The following is a 27,173-nucleotide window of genomic DNA, read 5'->3' as shown; positions in this document are numbered from 1 at the left end:
TTCATCCTCTTCAAGCCAAGTCTGCTCTCCTCTCAGCCGTCTGACCTGATCAAGATACCACTCTCTGGGTTCTGACCATGTTAAGAAATGTTTGTTAATAGGACCTCAGTAAACTACTTTGCTGAGCTATCTCAACAATCAATACAGGACTCCATTATCACAATTATGTCTTCCCTATTTCTTTCTTCTTTTTGTCCTAACGAAGTTATTCTAATAAATTCATTCATTATCCCTTAGTTATCAACCCTGAATCAGTACCTAGTAAATTCTCTTTAATTACCCCTATGATTTTACTAAAAAGCCCTCAACCATTTCCAACGCTAAGTACTAGTATCACCAACCACCCACCCAGCTCAGAGGTCCCATCAGTGTATCAGATTACATCAGACTTCCCTCTCCAGGTTAATATAGCTCTCAGGCCCCCTCATCTTTACATAGTTCTTTTTTTTTTTAAGATTTATTTACTTACTTACTTACTTGACAGACAGATATCACAAGTAGGCAGAGAGGCAGGCAGAGAGAAAGACGCTCCCCGTCGAGCGGAGAGCCTGATGCAGGGCTTGATCCCAGGACCCTGAAACCATGACCCGAGCCGAAGGCAGAGGCTTTAACCCACTGAGCCACCCAAGTGCCCCCTTACATAGTCTTTTAAAGAAAACTGTAACCTTAACCAGTAAAGTACACCAATGATCTTTCTTATAACTCTTAAAATACCAGAAAGACAACATGATATAGTAAAAAAAAAATTATGGGCTCTGGAACCAGAAAGACCCGGGTTCAAACCCTGCTTTACTGGCTATATGGCCTTGAAAAATCCCTTCTCTGAGCTTCAATTTTCTGATCTGCACACCTACTTTACATAAGTTGCTGTAAAGATTAAAATGAAATTAAATGTGTAACACAATGCTTAGAACAGAGAAGGTGCCCCCAAAATTGCATCTACATTATTATCGCCAATATCATTATTAGAGGCAGCTCCCATTCTTACTCCTATTCCCCTAGTTTGGTCTGGAGTCATCCTTCGACCATTTTTATTTCTGCTATCGGTGAAGGTGCGTGAGTGAGGGGACAGGTGAGGGAAATTTCTCGTTCCAAGTTTGCCATTCTAATCTCGCTTACAAAAACTGACTGGATAGGGCACCTGGCTGGTTCAGTGGGTTAAGCCTCTGCCTTCGGCTCAGGTCATGATCCCAGGGTCCTAGAATCGAGGCCCACATCAGGTTCTCTGCTCAGCGGGGAGGATGCTTCCCCCTCTCTCTCTGCCTGCCTCTCTGTCTACCTGTGATCTCTCTCTCCCTCTGTCAAATAAATAAATTTTAAAAAATCTTTAAAAAAAAACTGACCAGCTAAAAGAAATTTCCCAAGAACAACCAAACATCCTCATAAATTTACATTAATAATAAAAAGCAATGACTTGTAACAATAATTCATATTACTAACTACAAAGGGAAAATATATCCTAATAGAATAAATCAATAAAGAAGTTACTCAAACTTACAAGTAAACTGATAGCTGATAATTATCCAAAGACATAAAACATACTGCTGACACTATCAAGGAACAAAAGCTTCCACAAAATGTTACCTACAAATCACTCTTTCAGTCCTATAAATTTATAGTAAAAACCATTTTTAATTTTTGTTTTATTTTAAAATTTGTTTCAAGTTATATTTATATATAACATAATGTAATACCTTTAGCACCTGCTTTAAGAAATTAAACTTATAAGGTTTTGTTGTTGTTGCTGGCATAAATCAATTCAAAAGACAATATGAACTTATACTTTATATCCAAACCAGGACAGTTTTATAAAATTGAAATAAGATGCTATTAATTATGCCAGGGAAAACAAAACAAAAGTGCGACATACGGTCACCCCATCAGTGGTCTGCTCTTTTCATTTACCATTCACAGTCCACATACATTTTGACCTGTTCTGACATTACTGCTGTTATGAAATCTTAAACATCCTGAAGGATCAAGCACCAGGCATTCAGAATTGATGAGATCAAATTCCCAGATTCTCAGTAAGACATTTAAGTAACCTATCTATTCTAGGAATTAAGATTAATGAGCTAAATTAATTCACTCCAGCTTGACAAACTCTCAGAGGATGTCTTATTTAATTTTAAAGTGAATATTATAATGTATGGTAAACGTTTCTCTTAGATCAAAGTTTTAGAAAGCATAACACTGATGGGGAAAACTGTGCTCAAAGTTATTTTAATTCAAATCTAAAATTAAGAGAAATAAATTTATAATATACATTATTTTTTAAATCCATGCTTCCCATGGAGGGACACTACCTTTTGTTCTAAGTCAAAGAAATATCCTTTTTTATCTTGCATAAATTCTTATTTATTCTGGACAAATAGAGAAGTTGCTATTTCCAAAGCTGGTTTCTCATCCTCAAAACAAAAGTACTTTTGATTACTTTGGCTCTTCTTGCTCTTTCTAAAATTAAGAAGAATCAAAAGAGTATAATAGCAAAGTAAATACCTCTTGAGTGTCCTAAGTTTGAGATTCTGACATTTATTGATAACCTCCACTGAGTAAGATTAAATATGTGGTTACTAAAATCTGAATAATTCAGACTAACTGAACTTTAAAAAACTTAGTTTTTAATTTGAAATGACTTAATTTAGCTCAATTTTATATAAACATACATTCTGCAAAACTCAAACTATTTCAATTATAAATTGTGTCCAAAGCTAGTTTATAAACAGTGATCATACTAACATTTGACTTATAACACTATATTCTCTATAAATTAAAAAAAAACAATATAATCTAGTTTCTACAAATTTGAAAGAAAACATTTTACCTAAACACAGTACATTAATCTACCAAACAGCACTTTTACAGGTGAAATAAAGGTTTGATACCTACCTAATATGCAGAATACATCAGCAAGAATGGAGGGCATATCCTCACGAAATTCCTAATTATAAAAATATAATTATTCATAGTAAATACAAGAATAGCACACTAGCAAGTTTGGTTTCAGAATAATACTCTTCAGTAAAACTTAAAACCTAACAAAACCCCAAACCCCTAAATAATAAAATTCAAGTTTCATAATACAGAGAAAACAGAAAGAGACAATAGTTGGAAAAAAAACGTTTAAATGTCTACCATGAAAAAAGCTGATAAAAAACTTGATTAAAAAATCTAACATGCACCTGAGAAAATATTAAAGAGCATTAATGAATGACACTTTTCCAGTGAAGTTTCATGTTAGAAACCACCGGAATTTGGGTACCTTAAACCTACTGTTAAAATGGTACATTTTTTATCTACAACTTTAAATGTGCTCATGCCTGAATCAACACTGACTTATGCAAAAGTCCTAGTGGTATCGGAACAGTGGTATCGTAAAAAATACAAAAACAATTACAAGCTGTCATTCCATAACTCAAGATACTCTGAAGATGAAAACAATTACCAAAAATCTATCTTTATTTTCTTTATGCACTGATGTTTGTAGCCTTTGGAGAAACTAAGCCAAAATTCTCCCCTCATTTCTGGATGAAAACTTCAGCATTTATTCTAGATTTGTCTCCTGACTTCCTACTCCCATACCCAATTTTAGAAACATTTTCCATTAGTAAGGATCAAAGTTCAACCACTGCAATTAGTTTGCTGGCACTATAGCAACCCTTAAACTAGCCTATTTTCAGAGAGTAAAGGAAAGAAATATAATCCTAACAACAAAACTGGCAGCTCTAAGAGACATGCAAGATACACTTCCATGGCTAAGTCAGGGGACAATGGGACTATGAGAAAGCCACGAGAAAGACAATTCAGCTGCAAAGGTGTATATAAAGACTCAAAGGAAAGGGGAAGCTAAGTAAAAACAAAATACGTATTAAGTCCATTTGGACTGTTCATTTTCAAAAAAACGGGGAAAACATTAGAACTGAATCCTAAACAGACTATACCAATAGCCAATTTACAGAATGAATGAACCTTAATTGCACATCACTTTAGTCTCAAAAGTTTCTTAAGGGCTATGAATTTCTGCCATGTCTACTTGAATCCAAGTACTCAGGCTACTTGAAGAAAAGAGCAAGACAAGAGTTTTCAATATGGAATATTAGTTGTTGAAAAAAAACAGACTACTCCAACATGAATTAATACATTAATACTGCTGTGGTCAGATAGAGACAGTTTAAGGATAAAAGAGAAACTCATATTGAACCTCAACTGCTTAACTACATTTCAGTATGTAGGGGGAAAAAAAAAAATCACAACAGCTAAACATAAAAGTTCCTTGTGACCATCCTCAGAAAAGCACAGAAAGCGTATGTAGGAGATTACCTATCCTAACCAAAAAAAAAAAAAAAAAAAAAAAAAAAAAAGCTAGAGAAGCTTAAAGCAGCACAAGGGAAATTCATACTGGTGTCAAGTTCCAGGTCCTACACCTCGATAATACTCATGAAAGCTGCTCTCAACTGTGTAATTTAATTTATATAAGGTTAAAATCCAGCCTAATAATAATAGAATAATATACCACTTAAATAAGTTAAGAAACTCAACTACTGGTTTACAATGAACACCCTTACAATTTGATAGCTCATCTTACAATTCAAATACCAAACACCCATGAAAAGTATCTGGTCTGAATCTAACTTAAATTCTCTAATAAATTAAAGAGTGAGACAGAAAAATCATGTAAAGTTTAGGAAAAACTCTAGTTATTAATATTTTCTAACAGGAAACACATGAAGATTGGCATCTAGTGAGCATTAGTTAGAACTACGCAACCTCGATTTAAAATAATTTAATTTTCACATTTTAAAATTTATTTCATTTCTAGACGTAACTGCAAACAAAAAATGTTTTGATATGCTACACTGGGAGAAAAAAATTCTAGTCAAATTATTTTTATAGTAGCATTTTTAATTAAGTATATCGTGATTTGGTTACAAGGCATGGTTGGTTGTTTTTTTTTTTTTTTTTTTGCCCTCTCAGCTTACCTAACATTTTCTGCTTTACTCACAACCAGACAAAAAGATTAGAATATCTTTATTTCATCCTAGCAACAACAGATTACCAATATTCCCTTAAAACATTTACTACTATAATTTTGAACAAAATGAAATGCAAATTATATACTCTATGGATCTTTGTATCAAAGGCAAAAAAAATATGTAATAATTATTAAATTTTAAAAACGTGTGTGTCTTTGTGTGTGTGTGTGTATATACTTACGCTAATGTCATTAAGAACATTAGATGCCTGTTCATGCTTTAGATTTCCTTTAATGACATGGTAAGATAACTCATAAAGAGCCTGCTGGAAATCTGTTGAACATAAAAGAAAGAGTATAAGAATACAATCTCTTAAACATAAAAGGTGGGTACTTCTGAGGGAAGACCTCTATTATTTCCTACTTCTCGAAATTATATCAAAAATAAGAAAAATATACTTTTAGTGCTTTCCTCTAGCAGATTTTTTTCCCTTTTACTTTCACAAAAACACAACACTAAAAGTAGAAAATAGTTAACCTTGACTCTACTACTGTAACTATTGCTTAAACATTCCCTTCCAATCTTTTTCAATGTATTTACATATTTTACATATTTGCAATCACAGTGCACATCACTTGGTACTCTGATTCCCCCCTAAACACTTTTTGAAGTATTTTATCATGCTACCAAAGTCTCCAAAATTATTTTCAATGACTGCATGGAATTCCAGCAGGTGGATATAAACTAGTGTAACCATTTCTCTCACCAGCAAATTTCACAGAGTTTTCCTCAATATATTCAGATTATAGTCAATTTAATCTCAGTGCTACATTGACAATGGGTAAAGAATACCAGTCAACATAAAATCAAGTTTTATCCAGGGACGCCTGGGTGGCTCAGTTGGTTAAGCAGCTGCCTTTGGCTCAGGTCATGATCCCAGCGTCCTGGGATCGAGTCCCACATCGGGCTCCTTGCTCAGCAGGGAGCCTGCTTCTCCCTCTGCCTCTGCCTGCCATTCTGTCTGCCTGTGCTCGCTCTCTCCCTCTATCTCTCTGATAAATAAATAAAATCTTAAAAAAAAAATCAAGTTTTATCTATATCCTACTCTCAGAGAAATTTCTCCCCAAATCTAGATCTTTTCTCTAGTTCCACAAGAATTCAAACTAAAATAATTACATACATACATACAAAAGAAAATGGCAGTTCTGTGAGAACTGTCAACCACAAATAGTCTCATTCACAATTACCATAGCTTCCTTCCCTGGAGAAGGAATGGGGGGTGGCTAATGGTCATGTGAATGCCTCCTTCCGGCCATATTTTTCTTAAGATCTATATATTGAAAACTTTACCTCCTTCCTCTCATTGAAAGTAGAACAATTGTATGGTGACAGATGGTAGCTATGCTTGTGGTGAGCATAGCATAATGTATAGGTAAGGAGTTGATGAATTACTATGTTGTACACCTGAAACTAATTTATTATGTGTCACCTACATTTAATTTAAAAAAAGGTAGAGGGGCACCTGGGTGGCTCAGTGGGTTAAAGCCTCTGCCTTGGGCTCAGGTCATGATCCCAGGGTCCTGGGATCGAGCCCCGCATTGAGCTCTCTGCTTGGCGGGGAGCCTGCTTCCCCCTCTCTGTCTCTGCCTGCCTCTCTGCACACTTGTGGTTTCTATCAAATAAATAAATTAAATTTTTAAAAAAAGGTAGAAAAAACAAGTAGCTCTAAAAACAGCTGTAAAATAAAGTCAATTTATCCTTCTGAAGGGAATTTACTCTTTCAGGGAAAAATAGCAAGTAAAACATCAAATATTTGGGGCGCCTGGGTGGCTTAGTGGGTTAAAGCCTCTGCCTTTGGCTCACGTCATGATCTCAGGATCCTGGGATTGAGTCCCATATCAGGCTCTCTGCTCAGCGGGGAGCCTGCTTCTACCCTCTCTTTCTGCCTGCCTCTCTGACTACTTGTGATCTCTGTCTGTCAAATAAATAAATAAAATCTTTTTTTTTAAATAAAATATTTAAAAATCTTCTCCCAGGGGCACCTGGGTGGCTCAGTTGTTGAGCATCTGCCTTCAGCTCAAGTCATGGTCCCAGGGTCCTGGAATGGAGCCCCACATCGGGCTCCTCCTCCTCAGGAGGCCGGCTCCTCCCTTTCCCACTCCCACTCCCCCTGCTTGTGTTCCCTCTCTGTCTCCCTTTCTATCAAATGAATAAATAAAATCTTTTTTAAAAAATACAAATTAAAAAATTTAAAAATACAAATCTTCTCCCTTGGTTTGATTACTTGTCATAAAAAAGGAACAGGGTAGAAATCAAAACTTTTATCAACCGTTTAAACAACCTCATTGTTATTAATTTACAATTATTTTACAATGAAATAAATTTGTCCACTAAATTATCTGCTAAAGAAATACAGCCAGAGGGCGCCTGGGTGGCTCAGTGGGTTAAGCCTCTGCCTTAGGCTCAGGTCCTGATCTCAGAGTCCTGGGATCCAGCCCCACAACCACATCCCACATCTGCATCTGGCTCTCCGCCCAGCAGGGATCCTGCTTCCCCCTCTTTCTCTGCGGGCCTCTCTGCCTACTTGTGATCTCTCTGTCAAATAAATAAATAAAATCTTTAAAAAAAAAAAAAAGAAAGAAAGAAAGAAAAGAAAAGAAATATAGCCAGAGGGAGCCTGGGTGGCCCAATAGTTAAGCACCTGCCTTCAGCTTAGATCATGATCCCAGATCAATCACCATGTCCAACTCCCTGCTCAATGCGGAGTCTGCCTCTCCCTCTCCCAACCTGTGTGCTCGCTCTCTCTCTCTCTCACTGCCTCTCTCAAATAAGTAAAAATCTTTAAAATAAAAAAATTTTAAAAAGAAATATAGCCAGAGTATTTTAATTTCTTATGAAGAATTCATTATTAAACATATTCTATACCTTTTTCATAAATATGCCTTCATTATACTTAAAATGCAAAGAAAAACTTTTCTATCTGGTAATATGGTAGAAATAGGAAGTTGATTTCATGCTTTCAATTTCCATTAATATAATACTTTTATAACAAATAGGCACTTGTTTTTAAAAGTTATCCAGGGACACCTGGCTGGCTCGGTCAGCAGAACATGCAACTCTTGATCTTGGGGTTGTGGGTCCGAGCCCACATTAGGTGTAGAGATTAATTAAAAATAAAATCTTTTCAAAAATTAAAAACTAGGGGACACCTGGGTGGCTCAGTCGGTTAAGCCGCTGCCTTTGGCTCAGGTCGTGCGTGATCCAGGTGTCCTGGGATTGAGTTCTGCATCAGGCTCCTTCTCCAGCAGAGAGCCTGCGTCTCTCTCTGCCTCTGCCTACCACTCTCCCTGCTTGTGCTCTCTCTCTCTGACAAATAAATAAATAAAATCTTAAAAAAAATTTTAAAACTAGGAGCGCCTGGGCAGCTCCGTGGGTTAAGCGTCTGACTCAATTTTGGCTCAGGTCATGATCTCAGGCCCATGGAATTAAGGCCCACATCAGGCTCCACACTCAGTGGGGAGTCTGCTTCTTTCCCTCTCTCTACCCCTATCCCGGAGTGTGTGCTACCTCTAAAATAAATAAATAAAATTAAAGTTATCCAGATAACTAAGTTTAAGGGAAAAAAATCGTTCTTAGAAGGACAAAACAGCTAAACAACATAAACTAAATTCCCAGAAGAATATGGGCTCATAGGAGCTGAGGAAATTCTAATCTTAATCAGAGAAGGAGATTAAAATAGAGAACAAATAGCCCAGGTCATTTTGCTGACACTAAATGACACGAAAACAATCATAATGTCATCCACAAAACAGCAAAGGCAGTCCCCAATTCGTATGTTTTCAAATGCCCATTTAAACAGTTCGGAACATCTATTGTATTTTAGCCACTGAAACAAGAAGTGGTATTTTAAGACTACCAAGGCTAACCCCCCAAAATCCTGTAAAATCTATACTACAGTTGAAAAACATTACATTTACAACATGGAGGAAAATTTAACAAGCCTTATAATTATAGACAGAAATAAATAAAAGACTTTATCATAATGCTAACATTTCAGAAAAAGAAGGGTTTTTCCTTTGTTTATTTTTAGTATTCCCCACACCAAGAATGGGGCTCAAACTCAGGACCTGCAGAATAAGAGCTGCATGCTCTTCCAACTAAGCCAGCCAGGCACCCCTCAGAAAAAGTAGTTTTAAGGACAGCCACAAGTAAAAGGGACTTCTAGAGATTCTTAGAGATTCTTTGTGGGATTTCAACACAGAAGACACTAGTTCTTGGTTTTATCAGGACTACTCATGTTTACCAGCCACCATTACAATATCATTTTACTGGGGGGAAGGGATTTATAAAAAAGAAGTAGTGTGAGCAAAGGATACTGAGAAGGCAGGGGCAGAAAGGGAAAGGGCTTTGAGTCTGAGCGCTGCCCAAACTCAATCCCCCTGAGACAGAACGAAGGAAAATTCTGAAGAAATGACATTCCTAGTTTTCTGCATGGACTACCAAATGAAGTTCTTAGACCACAGCTTGACTGTTGACAGCTATCAGCCAAAGAATGTACGTATTGTGAAAGTAGGCAAGGGCAGGTAAAAGATAGCATCAGCAATTCAGTCAATGAGGCCATACTCATAACTATTTTTGGTTTCATACATGAATCAGAACAACCATGCAAATTAACAATAATCTGGTAGTTATTAAAGATCCATGCAGTCCCTTTTAAAACTGAAGAGTAATCATCCTGTGTTACATTATTTCAGTTTTTTGAAAATTCTTTCTCTTATTTTACCCAGATAAGATTTCAATCACAGACAAGATCAAAATTAACTGAGAAGTTATAAACTTGTTTTAAACATAGGAAGGAAAAAAGTTAAGTAACCAAGTGCTTTTAGGAAAGGAGTCTTTCTTTACTTTCTTACAAATTCTGGCAGTCAACTGACTTATTCAAAGAAAAGGCATTACAGGGCACCTGGGTGGCTCAGTCCTTAAGCGCCTACCTTGAGCTCAGGGCATGATCCCAGGGTCCTGGGATCGAGCCCCACATCAGGCTCCCCGCTCAGCAGGAAGCCTGCTTCTCCCTCTCCCACTCCCCCTGCTTGTGTTTCCTCTCTTGCTGTGTCTCTCTCTGTCAAATAAATAAATAAAATCTTTTTTTTTTAAAGGCATTATAGCAACCTCAGAAATCTTTATGAAAGATCATGCAACTTTATAAGAAGGCTGAACTGGAAAATAATTGGGGGTGCAAGCTAGTAATGTTAACACAGGTCTTACCCAAATGACAAAAAAACAAAAAGGTTCATTTGTTAAAAAGTGCTTTCCACTCAAAAATTCAAATGTTCTTTAAAGTATACACTCTTGTATTAAGATAATATTTAATATTTGATAAAACAAAAGTAAATTTATCTATAGAAAAACGTTTTTAGGGGCACCTGGGTGGCTTGGTGGGTTGGGCCTCTGCCTTTGACTCAGGCCATGATCTCAGGATCCTAGGATGGAGCCCCACATCAGATTCTCTGCTCAGCAGGGAGCCTGCTTTCCCCCTACTGCCTGCCTCTCTGCCTACTTGTGATCTCTGTCTGTCAAATACATAAATAAAATCTTTTAAAAAAAAAAAGGTTTTTAATCTTCTATTCACAAAGGCATAATTTAAATAACTATAATGAATTTTATTTAAAATAAACTACTGGTTATAAATTATTTTTTCCAGACTAAAAAAAACTGTTATTGGTTCTACCCTCAGTGAAAGCTGCAAATGAATACGCTTTAAACTTACTAGACATAATTGTTTTTGCCCCTCCTTTTCTAAATACAAATGCCTAATTTTAAATTAATAAATGCTACACAGTGAAAGTCTTTAAAATTAAAATTTACATCCTGTTTAATTACATCTGAATAAATCATACTTGTGATATGCAGTAAACAACTCCTTTGCTTTTAATGTTTTCCATGACAACTGCCTTTAATAAGATCCCCAGATACTACCTAAACATAACCAGCTTTAGTAAAAACACCACCTCAGTTTCTGGAAATTTCCTAATGCAAACAAGATCAGAATAGTTTTCCCATGTTAGCTCTTCTCTTCTGTTTATGACTGATAGCTAGCCTTTGTAATTTTTAATACAGCTAGCAACTGCTGATATTTGGCCAAATATACCATGTCACAAGGATAAAAGCCAAGCGATATGTAACTATTATGCAGATCAAACATCTATACACAGAAATATATAGTCTTACTATAACTATAGTTTTAATCCTAATTATAATCTCATAAAGGCTTTATACAATGTGAACTATCTCCTATCTTTCGTTTTTCATTCATAACAATTTAACAGAAAACAGAACATCTATTAATTTTCACCAAGCCAAAAATAATAGCTATGATACTTTTACAAGTCTTACCTCTGTAAGTTGAACTATCATGGCTTTTATTTTCACTGAGGATCCGGCACAAATGCAAACTAGAATAAAACAGAAATAATCTGTATTCATTTCCAATTCTAATATAGATGACCCTTAGAGAGCAAATTATATCAACTAAAAATATTTGGAAACCTATCAGATGTGTTTAAATCTATTAGTTTATAGTAAGAATAAAACAAACCTAAAAACCCTAATTGGTCAGAACTCGAAGATGCTAGTAAATCAATCATTATTTTTGAAAACTGGAAATGAATAAAAATCAAGCACTTATTCTGCCTTTCACATACGAACCAGTAACTGATAAGAAATGACACTGTACTGAAGCATTTCAGATAATAAAGAATGACAGGAGAACATCATCATTCAAAGATCCCTAATAAATTAAAGGATCTAAGCATCTATCAATAGCTGTTTACATCACAAGAAGAGACATTGAAACATTTTGTGTGTTCTGATCATGATGAGAGAATACACCACCCACCTATGAAGTTGTCTTTAAGGGAAAAAAAAAGCCATGAACCTAAATTTGAACTGTGGGAAACTGTACAATGACCCAGTCTCTTCAACAAAAACACTGCAAGAGGTGCCTGGGTGGCTAGGTTAGTTAAGTGCCTTCCTTTGGCTCAGGTCATGGTCTTAGGATCCTGGGATCAAGCCCCACATCAGACTCCCTGCCAAGTCTGCTTCTCCCTATCACACTGCCTGCTGCTCCTCCTGCCTGTACTCTCTCTATATATATCAAATAGATAAAATCTAAAAAAAAAAAAATACACTGCAAGGACAAATTAAAGATGCTGGGGAATCCTCAGGGTAAAAAAGCCTTCAGAGATACATCAATGGAGAGTCTGCTTGGGATTCTCCCCCTCTGCATCTCCCCCAACCCACAAGTGCATGCTCTCTCTCTCTCTTAAATCAATTAAAAAAAAAAGAAATCAAAGAAAAGAATAAAGCCAATCCCATGTAAGATGTCACCAAGTTATTTTATTTTTCATGACCATTCACAAAACAAAAGCCAGTTTCACTTAAGAAGGTACTTGAACTTGATGGGAGTGGCATCAGCAAGATGGCAGAACAGGAAGCCCCAGGTTTTCCGTCCTCCCAAAGAAACACCAACTCAACAACAATACACATACCAATTCCCTTCATGAGAAATTCAGAGACCAGTTAAGAGGCTCCTGCACCCTAGGTGAGCAGTAAACCAACTGCATCAAAGCCAGCAGAAAAATTCATGTCACCCTTTCAGCACCACCTGATTGGGAAAAAAAAAAACAACTCCCAGCTCCCAAATTCCCCCTGCGGATAGAAAGAGAAGACAGTACTTCACAACCAACATTCTGACTTGGGGTAGGGGCTGCCTGAGGAACTAGTTTCTTTCCTGAACATCTTGTAGAACAGATGGGACCTTGTATACCCTAGGGTGCCTGAGGCCTGCTGACAACAAAAAAAAGCTGGGTGGCAAGCTGCAGATTCAGAGAATCCACAGTACAGAAAACAAAAACCAATGCAGCTCAGCAACCTCTCCCTCGGGGGAGAAGAGAGTATCCAACATTCCGGCTTTTGGGGGGACTGCCTGAAGGACTGATTTCTGTTTAGTTTGACCTAGGGCAGTGACAGCACCCAGCCTACTCAAGCTGCCTAGGGGCCACCAAGAACAAAAACGAGCTGAGTGGTATGCTGCTACTTCATAGGACCCACAGTACAACAGATGAACACCAAAGGATACTAAGAGTACAAGCTTCTGAAAAAAGACAACTGGAAAACTCCTTCAATGTGGAATCTACACACATTAAGTCCAAGACACATCCAGAGAAAAGGTTTGAGAAGGCCCCAGAATCTACAGCCAGGCTCACTGGTAAAGGCTTTTCCCTGTACTAAGCAGCAGTTCACAAAGACTGGGATAAAGGAGTGTTTTTTCAAATACAATCATACAAACACAAAATTTAAAAGAACGTAAAGAAACAGGGAAGATGGCCCAATAAAAGGAACAAAATGAGTCTCCAAAAACTGACCCTCAAGAATTAGAGATACATGAGTTACCTGACAAAGAATTTAAAATAACCATCATAAAGATGCTCAATGAGCTCAGGAAAATGATGCATGAATAAAATGAGATTTTCAATGAAAGGACAGAAAATATTTAAAAGGAACTAAACAAATTTGGGGAGCTAAAGAATGTAATAAGTGGGGCCCCTGGCTGGTTCAGTTAGTAGACCATGAAACTCTTGATCTCAGAGTCATGAGTTTAAGCCCTATATTGGGCATGGAGCCTACTTAAAGAAAAATAAAAGACTGTAATAACTGAACTGAAAAATAAAGAGCATTTATGGATAATCACATGCAAAGAATGAAACCGGACACTTATCTTACATCATATAAAAACCAACTCAAAATGGATTAAGTGCGTAAGTTTAAGATCCAAAACTATGCAATTCCTAGGGGAAAACACAGGAGGAAAACAGAGGGAGAAGCAGACTCCCTGCTGAGCAGGGAACCCAATGCAGGACTTGATCTGGGGACTCCAGGATGATGACCTGAGCCCAAGGCTGTCACTTAACCAACTGAGCCACCCAGGCACACCATGGCAATGATTTCTTGGATATGACAAAAAGAAAAAAAAAACAGCCAAGTAGGATATCAAGCTAAAAATTTTATGCATACCAAAGGAAACAATGAGGATGAAAAGGCAACCTATGGAATCGAAGAAAATATTTGCAAACCATATAACTGATAAGGGGAACATCTATAATTCAACAACAAAAAAACACAAGCCAATTAAAAAATAGGAAAAGGGGGGTCCCTGGGTGGCTCAGTGGGTTAAGCCGCTGCCTTCGGCTCAGGTCATGATCTCAGGGTCCTGGAATCAAGTCCCCCATCAGGCTCTCTGCTCAGCAGGGAGCCTGCTTCCTTCTCTCTCTGCCTGCCTCTCTGCCTACTTGTGATCTCTCTCTCTGTCAAATAAAGAAATAAATAAAATCTTTTAAAAAAAAAAATAGGAAAAGGGGACACCTAGGTGGCTCAGTCGGTTAAGCGATTTAAAAATGGGCAAAAGACCTTAACAGCCATCTCACCAAAAATATATAGATGACAAAATAAGCACATGAAAAGATGCCTTACATTGTATGTCATCAGAGAAATGCAAATTAAAACAACAAGATACCACTACATACCTATAAGAACAGCCAAAATCTGGAACACCGCCAACACCGAATGCTATTAAGGATGTGGCACAACAGAACTCTCAACATTACAGGTGGAAATGAAAAATGGTACAGCCATATTAGAGCAGTTTGGTGGTTTCTTATAAAACTAAACATACTCTAACCTTATGATACAGCAATCTCACTCCCCGGTATTTACCCAAAAGAAGTGAAAACTTATGTCCACACAAAAACCTATGCACAGATGTTTACAGCAGCTTTATCCATAATTGCCAAAACGTGGAAGCAACCAAAATGTACTTCAGTAGGTGAATGGATAAACTGGTACATCTATACTATGCAATTATTCAGTACTGAACAGAAATGAGCAATCAAGCCATGAAAAGACATGGGGGAACCTTAAATACATTATTACTAAGTGAAAGAAACCAATCTGAAAAGGCTATACAGTATATATTTCCAACTTAGGACATTTTGGAAAAGGCAAAACTATGGGCAGAGTAAAAAGATGGAGAGAGTATGGACTATGGAGAGAGTAAAAAGATCAGTGGTTGCCAGGGGCTGGGAGTAGCCAGAGAGATGAGCAAACAACAAAGAGGATACTGAGGGCCGGGGAAATACTCTGATACTCTAATAGAGGATACATATCAGTACACATTTATACAAACCCAAAGAATACATAACATTCTGAGTGAAGCCAAAAGTAAACTATGGGGCGCCTGGGTGGCTCAGTGGGTTAAGCCGCTGCCTTCGGCTCAGGTCATGATCTCAGGGTCCTGAGATCGAGTCCCGCATCGGGCTCTCTGCTCGGCAGGGAGCCTGCTTCCTCCTCTCTCTCTCTGCCTGCCTCTCTGCCTACTTGTGATCTCTCTCTGTCAAATAAATAAATAAAATCTTTAAAAAAAAAAAAAAAAAGTAAACTATGAACTTTGGGTGCTTATGATGTGTCAACACAGATTCATCAATTTTAACAAAGGTACCACTCCGGTGGGGAATGTTGAAAATAAAGGAGATAGCTATGTATGCGTGGGGCAAGGGGTAAATGGGAAATCTCTGTACATTCCTCTCTATTTTTTGGTTAACCTAAAACTGCTGTAAAAAAAAATTAATTCTTAAAAAAAAAACAAAGTAAAAGGGCTGGAGACTGGAGAAACTTGTGAATTGTTGGTGGAAATGTAAAATGGTGCAGCAACTATGGGAAACCATAAGGAAGTTCCTCAAGAAATTAAAAACAGAACTACAATCCAGCAATCCCATTTCTGGGTATTTATTCACAAGAGTGGAAATCGGGATTTCAAAAAGGTATTTGCACTCTCATGTTCACTGCAGCATTATTCACAATAGCTTTCAAAAGGTAGGAACAATCTAAACGTACATCAACAGATGAATGTATAAAGGAAATGTGGCATATACATATCACTGATTATTATTCAGATGTAAGAAGAATTCCTGTCATACACCACAACACAGATAAGCCTTGAGGACAGTATGCAAAGTGAAATAAGTCAGTCACAGAAGCATAAGTACTGCACGGTTCTGCTTATATGAAGTTTATCTAAGGGAGTCATATTCATAGAAGCAAAAAGTACAATTTCAATAGTGGCCAGGGACCAGAGGGAAAGAGAAATGGGGAACTGCTAGTCAACGGGTATAAAACAAGACGGAAAAGATCCAGAGATGTATTGTACAAGATTGTGCTTATCTTTAACAATAGGGTACTATTCACTTAAAAATTTGTTAAGGCTGATCTTGTTATATGTTTTTACCTACAATAAGAAATGTGCTTGATGAAGTAGTTAAAAATATTAACTTAATTAAATCCTGAGCCCTGAGAACATGTCTTTTTTTTTAAAGAACACGTATTTTAGTGAGACATTAATGGAAGGTACATGTGACAAAATGGAAGGTACACATAAAGCCATTTCTGCCACACACCAAAATATTATAGTTGTCTCCAGGAAAATCACTTAAGCAACTGTTTAAATTGTGAGCTGAACTAGCTGCTTTTTCACAAAATGCCATTTTTACTTGAAAGAACAACTGACAAACAATAGTTATTCAAACTTAAGTCTTTGGCAGGCGTTTTCTCAAAAATGAACCAACTGAGCCAGTCACTTCAAGGAAAACAACTGAGCGTATTTGTTGCCAATGATAAAATGTGAGGTTTCAAACAAAAATCCAAATACTAAAAAACTTATAGCTGCCACCACGGACTTGACTAGTTTCCAATTCATAAAAACTTTCCAGATTACGGGGCGCCTGGGTGGCTCAGTGGGTTAAAGCCTCTGCCTTCGGCTCAGGTCATGATCCCAGGGCCCTGGGATAGAGCCCCATATCCGGCTCTCTGCTCAGCAGGGAGCCAGCTTCCCCCCCCCCCCGCCCCCGCCTGCCTCTCTGCCTACTTGTAATCTCTGTCTGTCAAATAAATAAATAAAATCTTAAAAAAAAAACTTTCCTGATTAGTTCAGCGATGATACTAATGATGTGGGGATTTTTAAATTTAATACAATGTACTGTTGTCAATATTTGGAAGAGCTCATCATTCAGTGAACCAGTAATTTCCAACTGACCAATGCATGATGTTGCAAAATAATGGAGGGGTAAAAGATTTCAAGTAAAAGACAAATGCATTTTAATTCAACAAAGTACAAAAAGTTCACTGATGTGGTTTCAGATTTAGCCTTGCAATAAGCCATTAAGAAACTACCACTTGGGGTGCCTGGGTGGCTCAGAGGGTTAAGCCTCTGCTTTTGGCTCAGGTCATGATCTCAGGGTCCTGGGATCAAGCCCTACATGGGGCTCTCTGCTCAGCAGGGAACCTTCCCTCCCCCCACCTCTGCCTGCCTCTCTGCCTACTTGTGATCTCTCTCAAATAAATAAATAAAATCTTTAAAAAAAAAAACTACCACTTAACAAATTTTGACATGATACCAAAGAAGAAAAACTACAATTATCTGAAAAGACTATTAAAATTCTCCTCCTTTTGCCAACTATTTATCTGTGTAAGGCTGGATTTTCTTCATATACATCGTCCACAACAATACACTACAAACCCTACTTCATAGCACACATAAAAATCAACTCCATTTAGGTAAGGCTTAGAAATGAAAAGCAAAATAATACTCCTCCAGAAGATCATAGTAGAAGTTCATTTGCCTTAGAATGGGAAAAAGACTGCTTTAACACAAAAAAAAACTACTAATGATAAAGCAAAATATCAAATTTGACATTAAAATAAGTAACTTCTATTCATCAAAAATCAACATTTTAAGAGTGGAAATGCAAGCCAAAGAGTAACAAAAGATATCTGCCACATATACAGTATGACCCACAAAGCACACAAATGCAGACTCTATAAAGAACTCCTACAAATCAATGAAAGAAATGCAAACAATCCAGTAGAAAAATGGGAGAAAAAATATAAAGGCTTTCACAAGAAATCAAAAATCCATATGGCCAGTAACCATAAAAAAAAATGCCCATGGGGACATCTGGGTGGCTCAGTCAGTTAAGTGTCTGCCTTCTGCTCAGGTCATGATCCCAGGGTTCTGGGATTGAGTCTCACAGCAGGCTCCTGCTTCTCCCTCTGCTTGCACTCCCCATGCTTGTGCTCTCTGACAAATAAATAAAATCTTTGAAGTCTGATGATATTAAATATTAGCAAGGATGTGAAACAACGTGAACTCTCATACACCTGCTGTTGGAAGTATACTTTGAAACGGTTTCACAGTTTATAGGAAGGTTAAAGTTAGTCACAATCCAGAGCCCAGCAATTTTCTACACTTCAGTATATATCCCATAAAAGCACATGCTTATGTACACCAAGATACTTGTTTCTATTGGCGCTGTTGGTAATAGCTGAAATTTCAAAACAGCAAAATTATTTATCAATAGCATAAGAAATTTAAAAAAACTGTGGTAGTTATGCAACAGAGCATCTTGTAACTATGAAAATCAAAGAATGGCAAATACTTGCAAAAATATCAATGGATCCTAAAGATATAATGTTGAGCAAAAGCAGCCAGATACAAGAGAATACACCCTCTATGATTCCACTTATAGGATATTCAAGAACAAACTGAAGCTTATAGGGTAGTTAAAACTGTAAATAAAAACAAGGATGAGAAAAACCAAAAAGTGTGCAATCTGGAAAGGCAATTGTCTTGACCTGGGTATGAGTTACATGGGTATGCATATTACACTGATTCTTTAAGCTCTACATTTAAGTTTTACACAATTTTCTACGTTGTTTTAATGGCACAATTTACAAGAAGAAATATTCTTATTACAGGTTGCACAAGGCTCTAACAAAAAAGAAAACCAGTGAATGTGTGTTTTTTACTTTATGTCTAGCAATCGTTTTCTATAGTCAGTAAAACCATAGTCAGTAAAATAATTTTTAGGACTTCTAGAATATCACTCTATATCATACCTAAAGTGAAATATGCCACATTCCAATCACCCACAGAGAGATTATCTACTTTGCAGATTATCTATGCTGTTGCAGCTCGCCACTCTGTCTTTTGATTATTTCAATACTCCATCATCATGATGAGCAGAGTTAAGGCTGTTAAAGTCAATAAAGTAAACTTTTCTTGGTCAACAATTCACATGTAGGTCTCACAAAATTATCTTCAAAGACTAAAAAGGCCTTGCCAATAGAGACTAATTAAATCTGCATAGTTTGAAAATCTCATTTAGTTATTAGTTTCTTAACCAACGTCTACTAAAAAAACAAAGTGAAGAATTTTCAGAGAATACATTATAAACGGTAAAATAAACTGATTTAAGGCTTTGACCCCAAGTACTTTCAACTATTTTCCTGAAGAACTAGACAAGCCTTCCAATATGTTAAGAACAGTGGTTAAGCTTTTTAATTTCTCAAAATGTTAAACCTACCACAAACTTATCTGAAATATAAAACAAAATCAATCTTCCTTCCAACAAGCAACACAGAAATATCTGCTTCAGACTAGCATCAGAAAATGTAACCCAAAAATATCTACCATCTAGCTCTTTTTTGTTAAAGAGTAAATATTTAAGAAAGCTGATGGGGAGCCTGGGTGACTCATTGGGTTAAAGCCTCTGCCTTCTGCTCAGGTCATGATCCCAAGCTCCTGGGATCCAGCCTGCTTCCCCGCCCCCCCCCCACACCACCTCTCTGCCTGCTTGTGATCTCTGTCTGTCAGATAAAGAAAGAAAATCTTTAAAAAAAAAAAAAGAAAGAAAGAAAGAAAGTTGGGATGCCGGGGTGGCTCTATCAGTTAGGTGCTTGCCTTTGGCTCAGGTCGTGATCCTGAGGTCCTGGGATCCAACCCCATGCTGGGTTCAGGAACCCTGCTTCTCCCTCTCCCTCTGCAGCTTCCCCTGCTTGGGCTCTCTCATTCTCTCTCTCACTCACATAAATAAGTAAAATCTTTAAAAAAAAAAAAAGTATATCAAGATCACTTTCATATCTGTTATAAAGTATTAAAACAATTCCTTGTGGTTCTCACTGTCCCCAAAGGTTCAATTCCCTTTAGAAAGTAGTAGTAGGAAACAATGGTTTTTGACAGAAGAATGGAATGGAATCAAGTAACTCATCTTTCCCTTTGTATCCAGGCTACTAAAAAGCAAAGTCAATTATTCCTTCTTAAGGTGAACAAATTTGCTTATTGACATTTTCAACAGCTTCATTTTCAATTTGTTTTAATAAGCTTAAAGCATGTCTTTCACAGTAATTCCAGTGGAGAGGAGGGAATGTCAGTGTTCCCACCTCATCCCACCTAATCTAATGGTATAGCCATTGTTAAATAATTTTAAGAAATAATTGAAACATAATTCCATTCTGTCAGTCACAAGGCCACAAACATACTCATTGGAATGTAGGTGATAACGTCATCATGAACTATTCATTAGCATCTCAAAGATTAGCTCAAATTGTATAAGGAATCATGGATGGTTTATTACAATAAGGCAATTCACCTGCATAAGATACTTTTATTTCCCTAGTACAAAAGAGTTCTTCCCTAGTTATAGGAGGAAACTAAACCAATTGCTAAGACTTTCTCCAATCAGTAGATATGTCCAAGCTCTTCTCCCTAAGTAATTCACTAACAGAAGATCAATCATAAAGTATCCTTAAAAAAACAATTCTGGGGGCACCTGGGTGGCTCAGTGGGTTAAGCCTCTGCCTTCGGCCCAGGTCATGATCCCAGGGTCCTAGGATCAAGTCCTGCATTGGGCTCTCTGCTCAGCGGGGAGCCTGCTTCCTCCTCTCTCTCTCTGCCTGCCTCTCTGCCTTCTTGTGATCTCTCTCTGTCAAATAAATAAATAAATTCTTAAAAAAAAAAAAAAAACAATTCTGGGGCACCTGGGTGGCTCAGCTGCTTAAGCGACTGCTCAGGTCATGATCCTGGAGTCCCGCATTGGGCTCCCTGCTTGGCAGGGATTCTGCTTCTCCCTTTGACCCTCTCTCTGACCCTCCCTCTTCTCATGCTCTCTCTCTCTTTCTCTCTCTCAAATAAAAATTAAAAAAATAAAATTAAGCAATTCTGGGTGGCTCAGTCGGTTAAACGTCTGCCTCTCTCTCAGGTCATGATCCCAGGGTCCTGAAATTGAGCTCCACAAGCACTGAGTCTCGCATAGGGCTCCCCCACCCCCACCCCACCTCTGCTCAGCAAGGAGCCTGCTTCTCCCTCTCCTGCTCCCGCTCCCGCTCCCCCCCCCCGCTTGTGCTGTCAAATAAGTAAATAAAATCTTTTAAAAAACACACATACAAATTCTGTTTCTGAATGCTGCTTGTCTTACCACACCACTTAAACAGTTTTAGTACTCTATCCTGAATTACAAAGGAGGAAAAAAACAAAACTACCACCAGCAGCTGCCCATTTTAATATGGCTTAAAAAATAATCAAATATTCTGCCTCAATCTAAATGATTATTTTATTCCTCTCATAACTTCCAAATAATTGAGTTTGCCGGTTTTTCCACTTTTAAAACAATTTGGTGCTATTATGGAGATGCTGTCTCAGGTCCCTGAGAACAAAGACATAATCTACATTCCGTCAAAGATCTGTGAACCTTAAACTGAAATGTCTTAAATTCTTCCAAGGACTCAAGTATTTTGTGAACAGTTCTTGAGTATTTAGGTTTCCACCTTACTTGAACCCATTTTCCAGTAAAAAAGGAAACAGCACAAGCCTAAGCTACTTGATTATGGGCAACATCTCAAAGTTGGCTTCACATATGAAACACTGATGTCAATCTGTGTTTCAATTAATTCTTTAAAAGCAAGGGGCGCCTGGGTGGCTCAGTGGGTTAAGCTGCTGCCTTCGGCTCAGGTCATGATCTCAGGGTCCTGGGATCGAGTCCCACATCGAGTCCCACATCGGGCTCTCTGCTCAGCAGGAAGCCTGCTTCCTCCTCTCTCTCTCTCTCTCTGCCTGCCTCTCTGCCTACTTGTGATCTCTCTGTGTCAAATAAATAAATAAAATCTTTAAAAAAAAAAAAGCAAAACCTCAAAAAAGGTTAAATTTGGTGAAGCAAAAGTACTACCTATACTATCATCAAAACATAAATATAACACAAAAATGAAATACTGGGCATGCAGTTTTATCTTGAAACATGTTATTTATAAAAATGAAAATATTTACTTAAGAGGAGGAAAGGGAACAGGAAATGTTAAAAAAAAAAAAGAACAAAGGTTCCTGCAGATGAGTACATTAATAGCGCTCTCTCTACCTTAATACTTAACCACTGGAGAATAATTTAATTTTTCTAACAAAGAAAGCAATAGCCTAGAAAATCTCCTGATATTGCTACAACATTTTTTTGAAAAAATGCATTTCTCTTACCAGGAAAAAGGACCAAGACTTATTCTTAATTTGTGAATACAGGTCAAAATGAGAAAATAAATGCCAATGAAAACTAAAATATGAAGAAAAGGCTTCAGATAAAACTTCAGCTGAATTCAGAGCATCTTATGAAGAAAAAAAAAAGACTCAACTACCAAGACAACTTTCTTTGAATTGTTATTTGCCATAAACTCCCTCCTCCTACCTCCCTCTAAAAAATTCAGGTCAGACAGCATTTAATGAATGTCTAAGTGCACTTAGGTAAGTTCTGGAAGACTTAAAATCATTTAGTAGCAGCAGAAGAAAAAGAATCAAAACATCTGGCAATTAAATTTTAAAAGCTTATTATAACTACCAATAACTTATAAGGTGAGATCTAACAGAAACTTCTAATTGATATGTAAATTTTTAAATTAAGTTCTTCGGACAAACAGATAATATCCAACAAATATAAATATTTCAAAATTAGACCAAGTATGGACATGAGGCTAACATCTTCAGATTAAAACCTTGGAACATAAATCCTCCATTAAGGATGCTTGTGACACACAGAAATGCTGAGTTCACTGTGTTAATGTTTTCTACTAAAAACAAAACTCACACTGGATCTACCAGTAACATGCAAGTTTATTAGCATAATCATGGCAAGTCCTATGCTAATATGAAGTTGTCAAGAAACAAACTCCAATTCCAAAATTAAAGTAATTAAATCCTTATCTTTCATATGTGGTAGAATTCTTAAGTTTGCATTTAGATATGAAACTTGTAAGAACAGATCTAAATGTTACTAAGAAAGATGCTTAATAATTATGTTTTGGTAGTCCTCCTTTGTCCTTTTGGTATCTGTGGGGAGAGATCACTTTAAAAGTTCTATAATTTATCATTAAAAACATAATCAGTATCTCTGGAAATAGGTTAGCTAGGTATGTGACTGACCATTTAGACAAAAAAAATAGAGTTTTTTCTTGTCCCCATAATTACCAAACAAAGCTTATTCTTCAAAGCCAAGACTTTCCATCTTAATGCAGTTGCTTTTCATGAGGCACAATTAAGACACTGCCTCTTCTGTAAGTTACTAAATGTCCCATATATCTCATGTGTTGCTTTAACACTATATGGCTGAGGTTGACTACAACTCCCAAAATACACTGGTAAGAAGTGAGAGACAAGAAATGAACTAAAAACCTCATGAAATACATCATGCATTTTTCTTAAAATGGTAATTTTCAGTCAAGTTAAATCTCATCTGCTAATTTATCTCATTAAAAACTGAAAATCCACCCAAGATATTATTTTAAATATTGGTCATATTCTAAAAGCTAAATCTATAAATGGATTCACTAATAATTTGTTGGCATGTTAGCTTTGTTTTTAACATTTCTAGTTGCTGGTTTATATTTAAGAGGCTCTGTTCTCAAAGGATTTTTCGTAATATATTTACAACACCATCCATTCTAAAAAGATCAAAATGCTAGATACAAGAACTCTGAAGTTAGACTATATGCAAGAAGTTTTGAAAGAGGGGAAAGAGGTCAGGCAAATAAAGCCTAAGTACTGGATGGTGACGTGTTTGCCTATTTAAAATATTTCATTATGGCATACAACTAATACTTTATGCTCTCTTCACATAACAGAATACAATTATAAAAATGACTACACTGATTTGGATCTATGATATTTCAAACTACATTCCTCAAGCCATGGAGTAACTACATACGAATAAGCCCTAGCAACAATATTGAAAAAGCTCTTCCGGAACAATATGGGTAGCATGGATCATGCAAAGTGAATCCCAAAATCTCATTTTGACAAGGTATTTCAACCTCCTACATCACTATTTTTCTCCAACCAATATTGGTAAGAAGTCAAGCAGAATTTCACCTCCTAGCCGTAATACCCCTCATTCTAAGGTGAAAGTAATAATAGTAAAACTGTCAAAAACAGCTGGAAGGAGGAAGCTGAGCAATCTACAAAGATGACAAGCCCTAAACAACTACATAGGTAAAGAAAACAATGAACTGATTTATCAGTGTGGGGAGGTTATCCTAACCTAATATAGATGAAAAGGATGGTTTGGTTAGGTAACCTCCCATCCTGCCTTCCCTGTACACAAGGAACTTAATAGGTACTTGTTAAATAGCATGTACAAGGATCTGGAAAATGTTCCTAACAGTTAAAAATGTTTATCGAACAGACTTCTCACTTAATAAACAAATAAGCACTCACTCTAAGCATATGCTAGAAAAGCTAGGGGGAGAGGAAGAAGGGGTGAGAGGTGTGGGCACCGAGGGGGGGGGGGGGGGGGGCAGGGGGGGGAGGGTTTAACCAAAATAAATATGAAACACAGTCCCCACTCTTCAACGGTCTCTCAATTCGTTACGAGTACAAGAGTAAGCAGGAGAAAGAGTCAAAGACCAATTAATTGCTAACCTGAGTGGTACAGACTTTAAGAGCAAGAGCTGTCCAGAGAAGTTTAAATATCTAAAGATTGGAATAATAATATTACTTTTAATAGCTATCACTTGAGCACTTACTATAAGCCAAGTGCTTTACAGTCATTATTTAGTCTTCACAACAATCCTTTGAGTAGAGTACTTATTAATCCCAATTTACTCAAGGGGAAACGGTCAAAGTGGTTAAGGAACTTACCCAAGGTCACTCAGCTAGTTAAGTGGCTAAGACCGCCGCTTACCCAGGAAATAAAATTCTAGAGCTCACACAGTTAAGACTTCGTAAAGCAGTGCGAGTGCGCGGCGAGCGGGGGAGGCGGGGGGAGGAGGAGGAGGCCATACAGGCTGGCAATATTACACGCGCAAGATCGGGCAACGCATTCCCCGGGTTTCGTTCGAAGTAACGAAGTTCCAAAGATTCGTTATCTCTCGCACCAGCAACCGTCAACTGACGGGGGTGGGGGGTGGGGGGTGACGACCGCAAAAAAGGCTAACGAGAGTTAATCTCATACACTGTTGAACTTTAGCTAATAAAGCGATTCAGAGAAAGAAATTAAAAATAAATTATTTGTTTTTGAATCTAGGGTTTTACTGCTTAAACGATTTCTTTCTTTCCGAGAGAGCGCGAACTGAAATTTTGGGCGAGGAAACCGCGGGTATGGCAAATTAATGTTTTCTGTATTACCGGGGGAAAAAAACAAGTTTTAGGACTAAAGGAAACGCGTTATTCCAGGTACTCGAGAACCTTGGAGAGCTGCCAAAATTAGTTGCAGTCCCAGGACAAAATGGGGTTTAGGAAACATTTAATGACGAAAGTTGAATCAAACCCGAAATGGCTCTGAAGTGAAAAGACTGAGCAAAGAAATGCCGGTAGGTCTTCGGGAAAAGCGGCAATCGAGCTACACTTCTCCCACGGCTAGTGGCGCCGCGCGAGGCCGGGACAATCCGAAAGACCGCTCCCCGGGAGGAAGAGAGGTGCCAAAAGGGGCTCTTCGCGACGCCCTGGGCATCGCCGCGGCAGGCAGAGAAGAGGGGAGGGAGTCGGGACGGTCTGCCCTCCTCCGACTTCGGGCAAAGGAGGCTACGGGCTCCAAACTGCAGAATCGAACGGGTGCAGAGTGAAGAAATGGGACAGAGAGATGGAAAGTCCGAACCGCTCCCCCCCCCCACCGGCGCGGCCCCGTAAAGAGAAAGGAGCCAAGTGAGCTCAAGCGAAGAGGGGGACAAAAAGAGACGGAGCGGGAGCGCGGAGCCCCGCAGGGGCGAAACGGGAGTTCTGTTAGGAGACTAAAAGAAGACAGCCTACGGAGGACAACGGGGATTTCAAAGAGGCCAGAGAAGGAAGGAGGTCGGCGACGGTTACCAGCACCTCTCCTCCCCGAGTTCGAAACTCCTAACCAACCCTCCACACCCGCCGCCCGGATGGGGGAGGGGGCACATCTTCCCCCCACAACCTCTCCCCACTTGGGAGAGCACGGCTGACGCCCGAGCCCGGCCCGGCCGTGAGCGCGCCTCCAGCCCGGACACTCACAATTCGCCTCTCCCTGATTTCTCCCAGTTCTTTATCCACTCTACGGGAACCACCACAGTTGCGGCCGCCATCTTCCCCTCACTAGTAGCAGAGGCCCGGATGTGTAGCACGCGAGCGAGGGGTCAAAGGGGAGCACCGCCCACGGGGAATGCCGGGAGCTGCGAGTTCGGTTTTCGATTTCCCGCCCCACTTTCCTCCCCACCCGCGGAAACCCGAGGCATTGCCTCCAACCAGGTGGCTGAGACCCATGGGTTCCTTTGCAGAGTAACTACGCCGGCCGCGCCCTCTACTACCTTTGCCCTAGCTTCCCTTTAGAACAGGAAAAATGCCATCCCTGGCCGACTCATAGCCCTTATCTTCTTCCGTAGTATCTACTCCAGGCCAATAATTCGAACATGTACTTTTGAAGCCCCTAGTATGTGCTAGACAGTGGCGACAGAGAAGCAATAAGCCATTGTGCCTACCCTCAAGGAGCTCACAGTCTGTGGGAAAGAAAAACATGAGCAGATCAATTACAATACACCCAACTAACTGCTGAGATAAAAGAAAGTAATCAGGAAAGAAGCAGCTATTTACTATGTGCTAGACATGCTAATACAAGGGATACAGGCAGAAACTGACCCTTGGAAACACTTGCAGCCACCAGTGCTGACACCCTACTATAATCGGCCTCTGTCTTTGTAACCTTAGACAAAACTAGGGGGCGCAATTACCATAAGAAACAACTTGTTTACATTACAGAGTCTCAAAGCATCTCCCGACAAGATACTAAGATTTCAAAGGCGAAATAAAGACTACAGTGGGAAAACATG

General features: G+C 38.3%; 1 protein-coding gene across 17 annotated transcripts in view; it reads right to left on the bottom strand.

Moving 5' to 3' along the window:
- The window catches only part of THOC2 (THO complex 2), a 113,898-nt gene extending 87,417 nt beyond the window's left edge, over window positions 1–26,481 (bottom strand). For all 17 annotated transcript variants that reach the window (XR_006603034.1, XR_006603033.1, XR_200152.3 and 14 more), the window contains exons 1-4: window positions 26,362–26,481; window positions 11,367–11,425; window positions 5,215–5,306; window positions 2,890–2,941 (exon numbers count right to left, since the gene is read on the bottom strand). Coding sequence is in view for 14 of the 17 variants with exons in the window: in XM_013061216.2 (XP_012916670.1) it covers window positions 2,890–2,941; window positions 5,215–5,306; window positions 11,367–11,425; window positions 26,362–26,432 (274 nt within the window). In the remaining 3 variants the exon portion in view is untranslated. The remainder of the gene's footprint in view (window positions 1–2,889; window positions 2,942–5,214; window positions 5,307–11,366; window positions 11,426–26,361) is intronic.
- Window positions 26,482–27,173: the final 692 nt, after the last annotated feature.

Source organism: Mustela putorius, unplaced genomic scaffold, assembly GCF_011764305.1.
Source record: "Mustela putorius furo isolate JIRA1106 unplaced genomic scaffold, ASM1176430v1.1 tig00003901_pilon_pilon_pilon, whole genome shotgun sequence".
Classification (NCBI taxonomy): Eukaryota; Metazoa; Chordata; class Mammalia; order Carnivora; family Mustelidae; genus Mustela; species Mustela putorius.
Note: the sequence above shows the minus strand (reverse complement) of the source record. Positions and strands in the feature narration are given on the sequence as shown.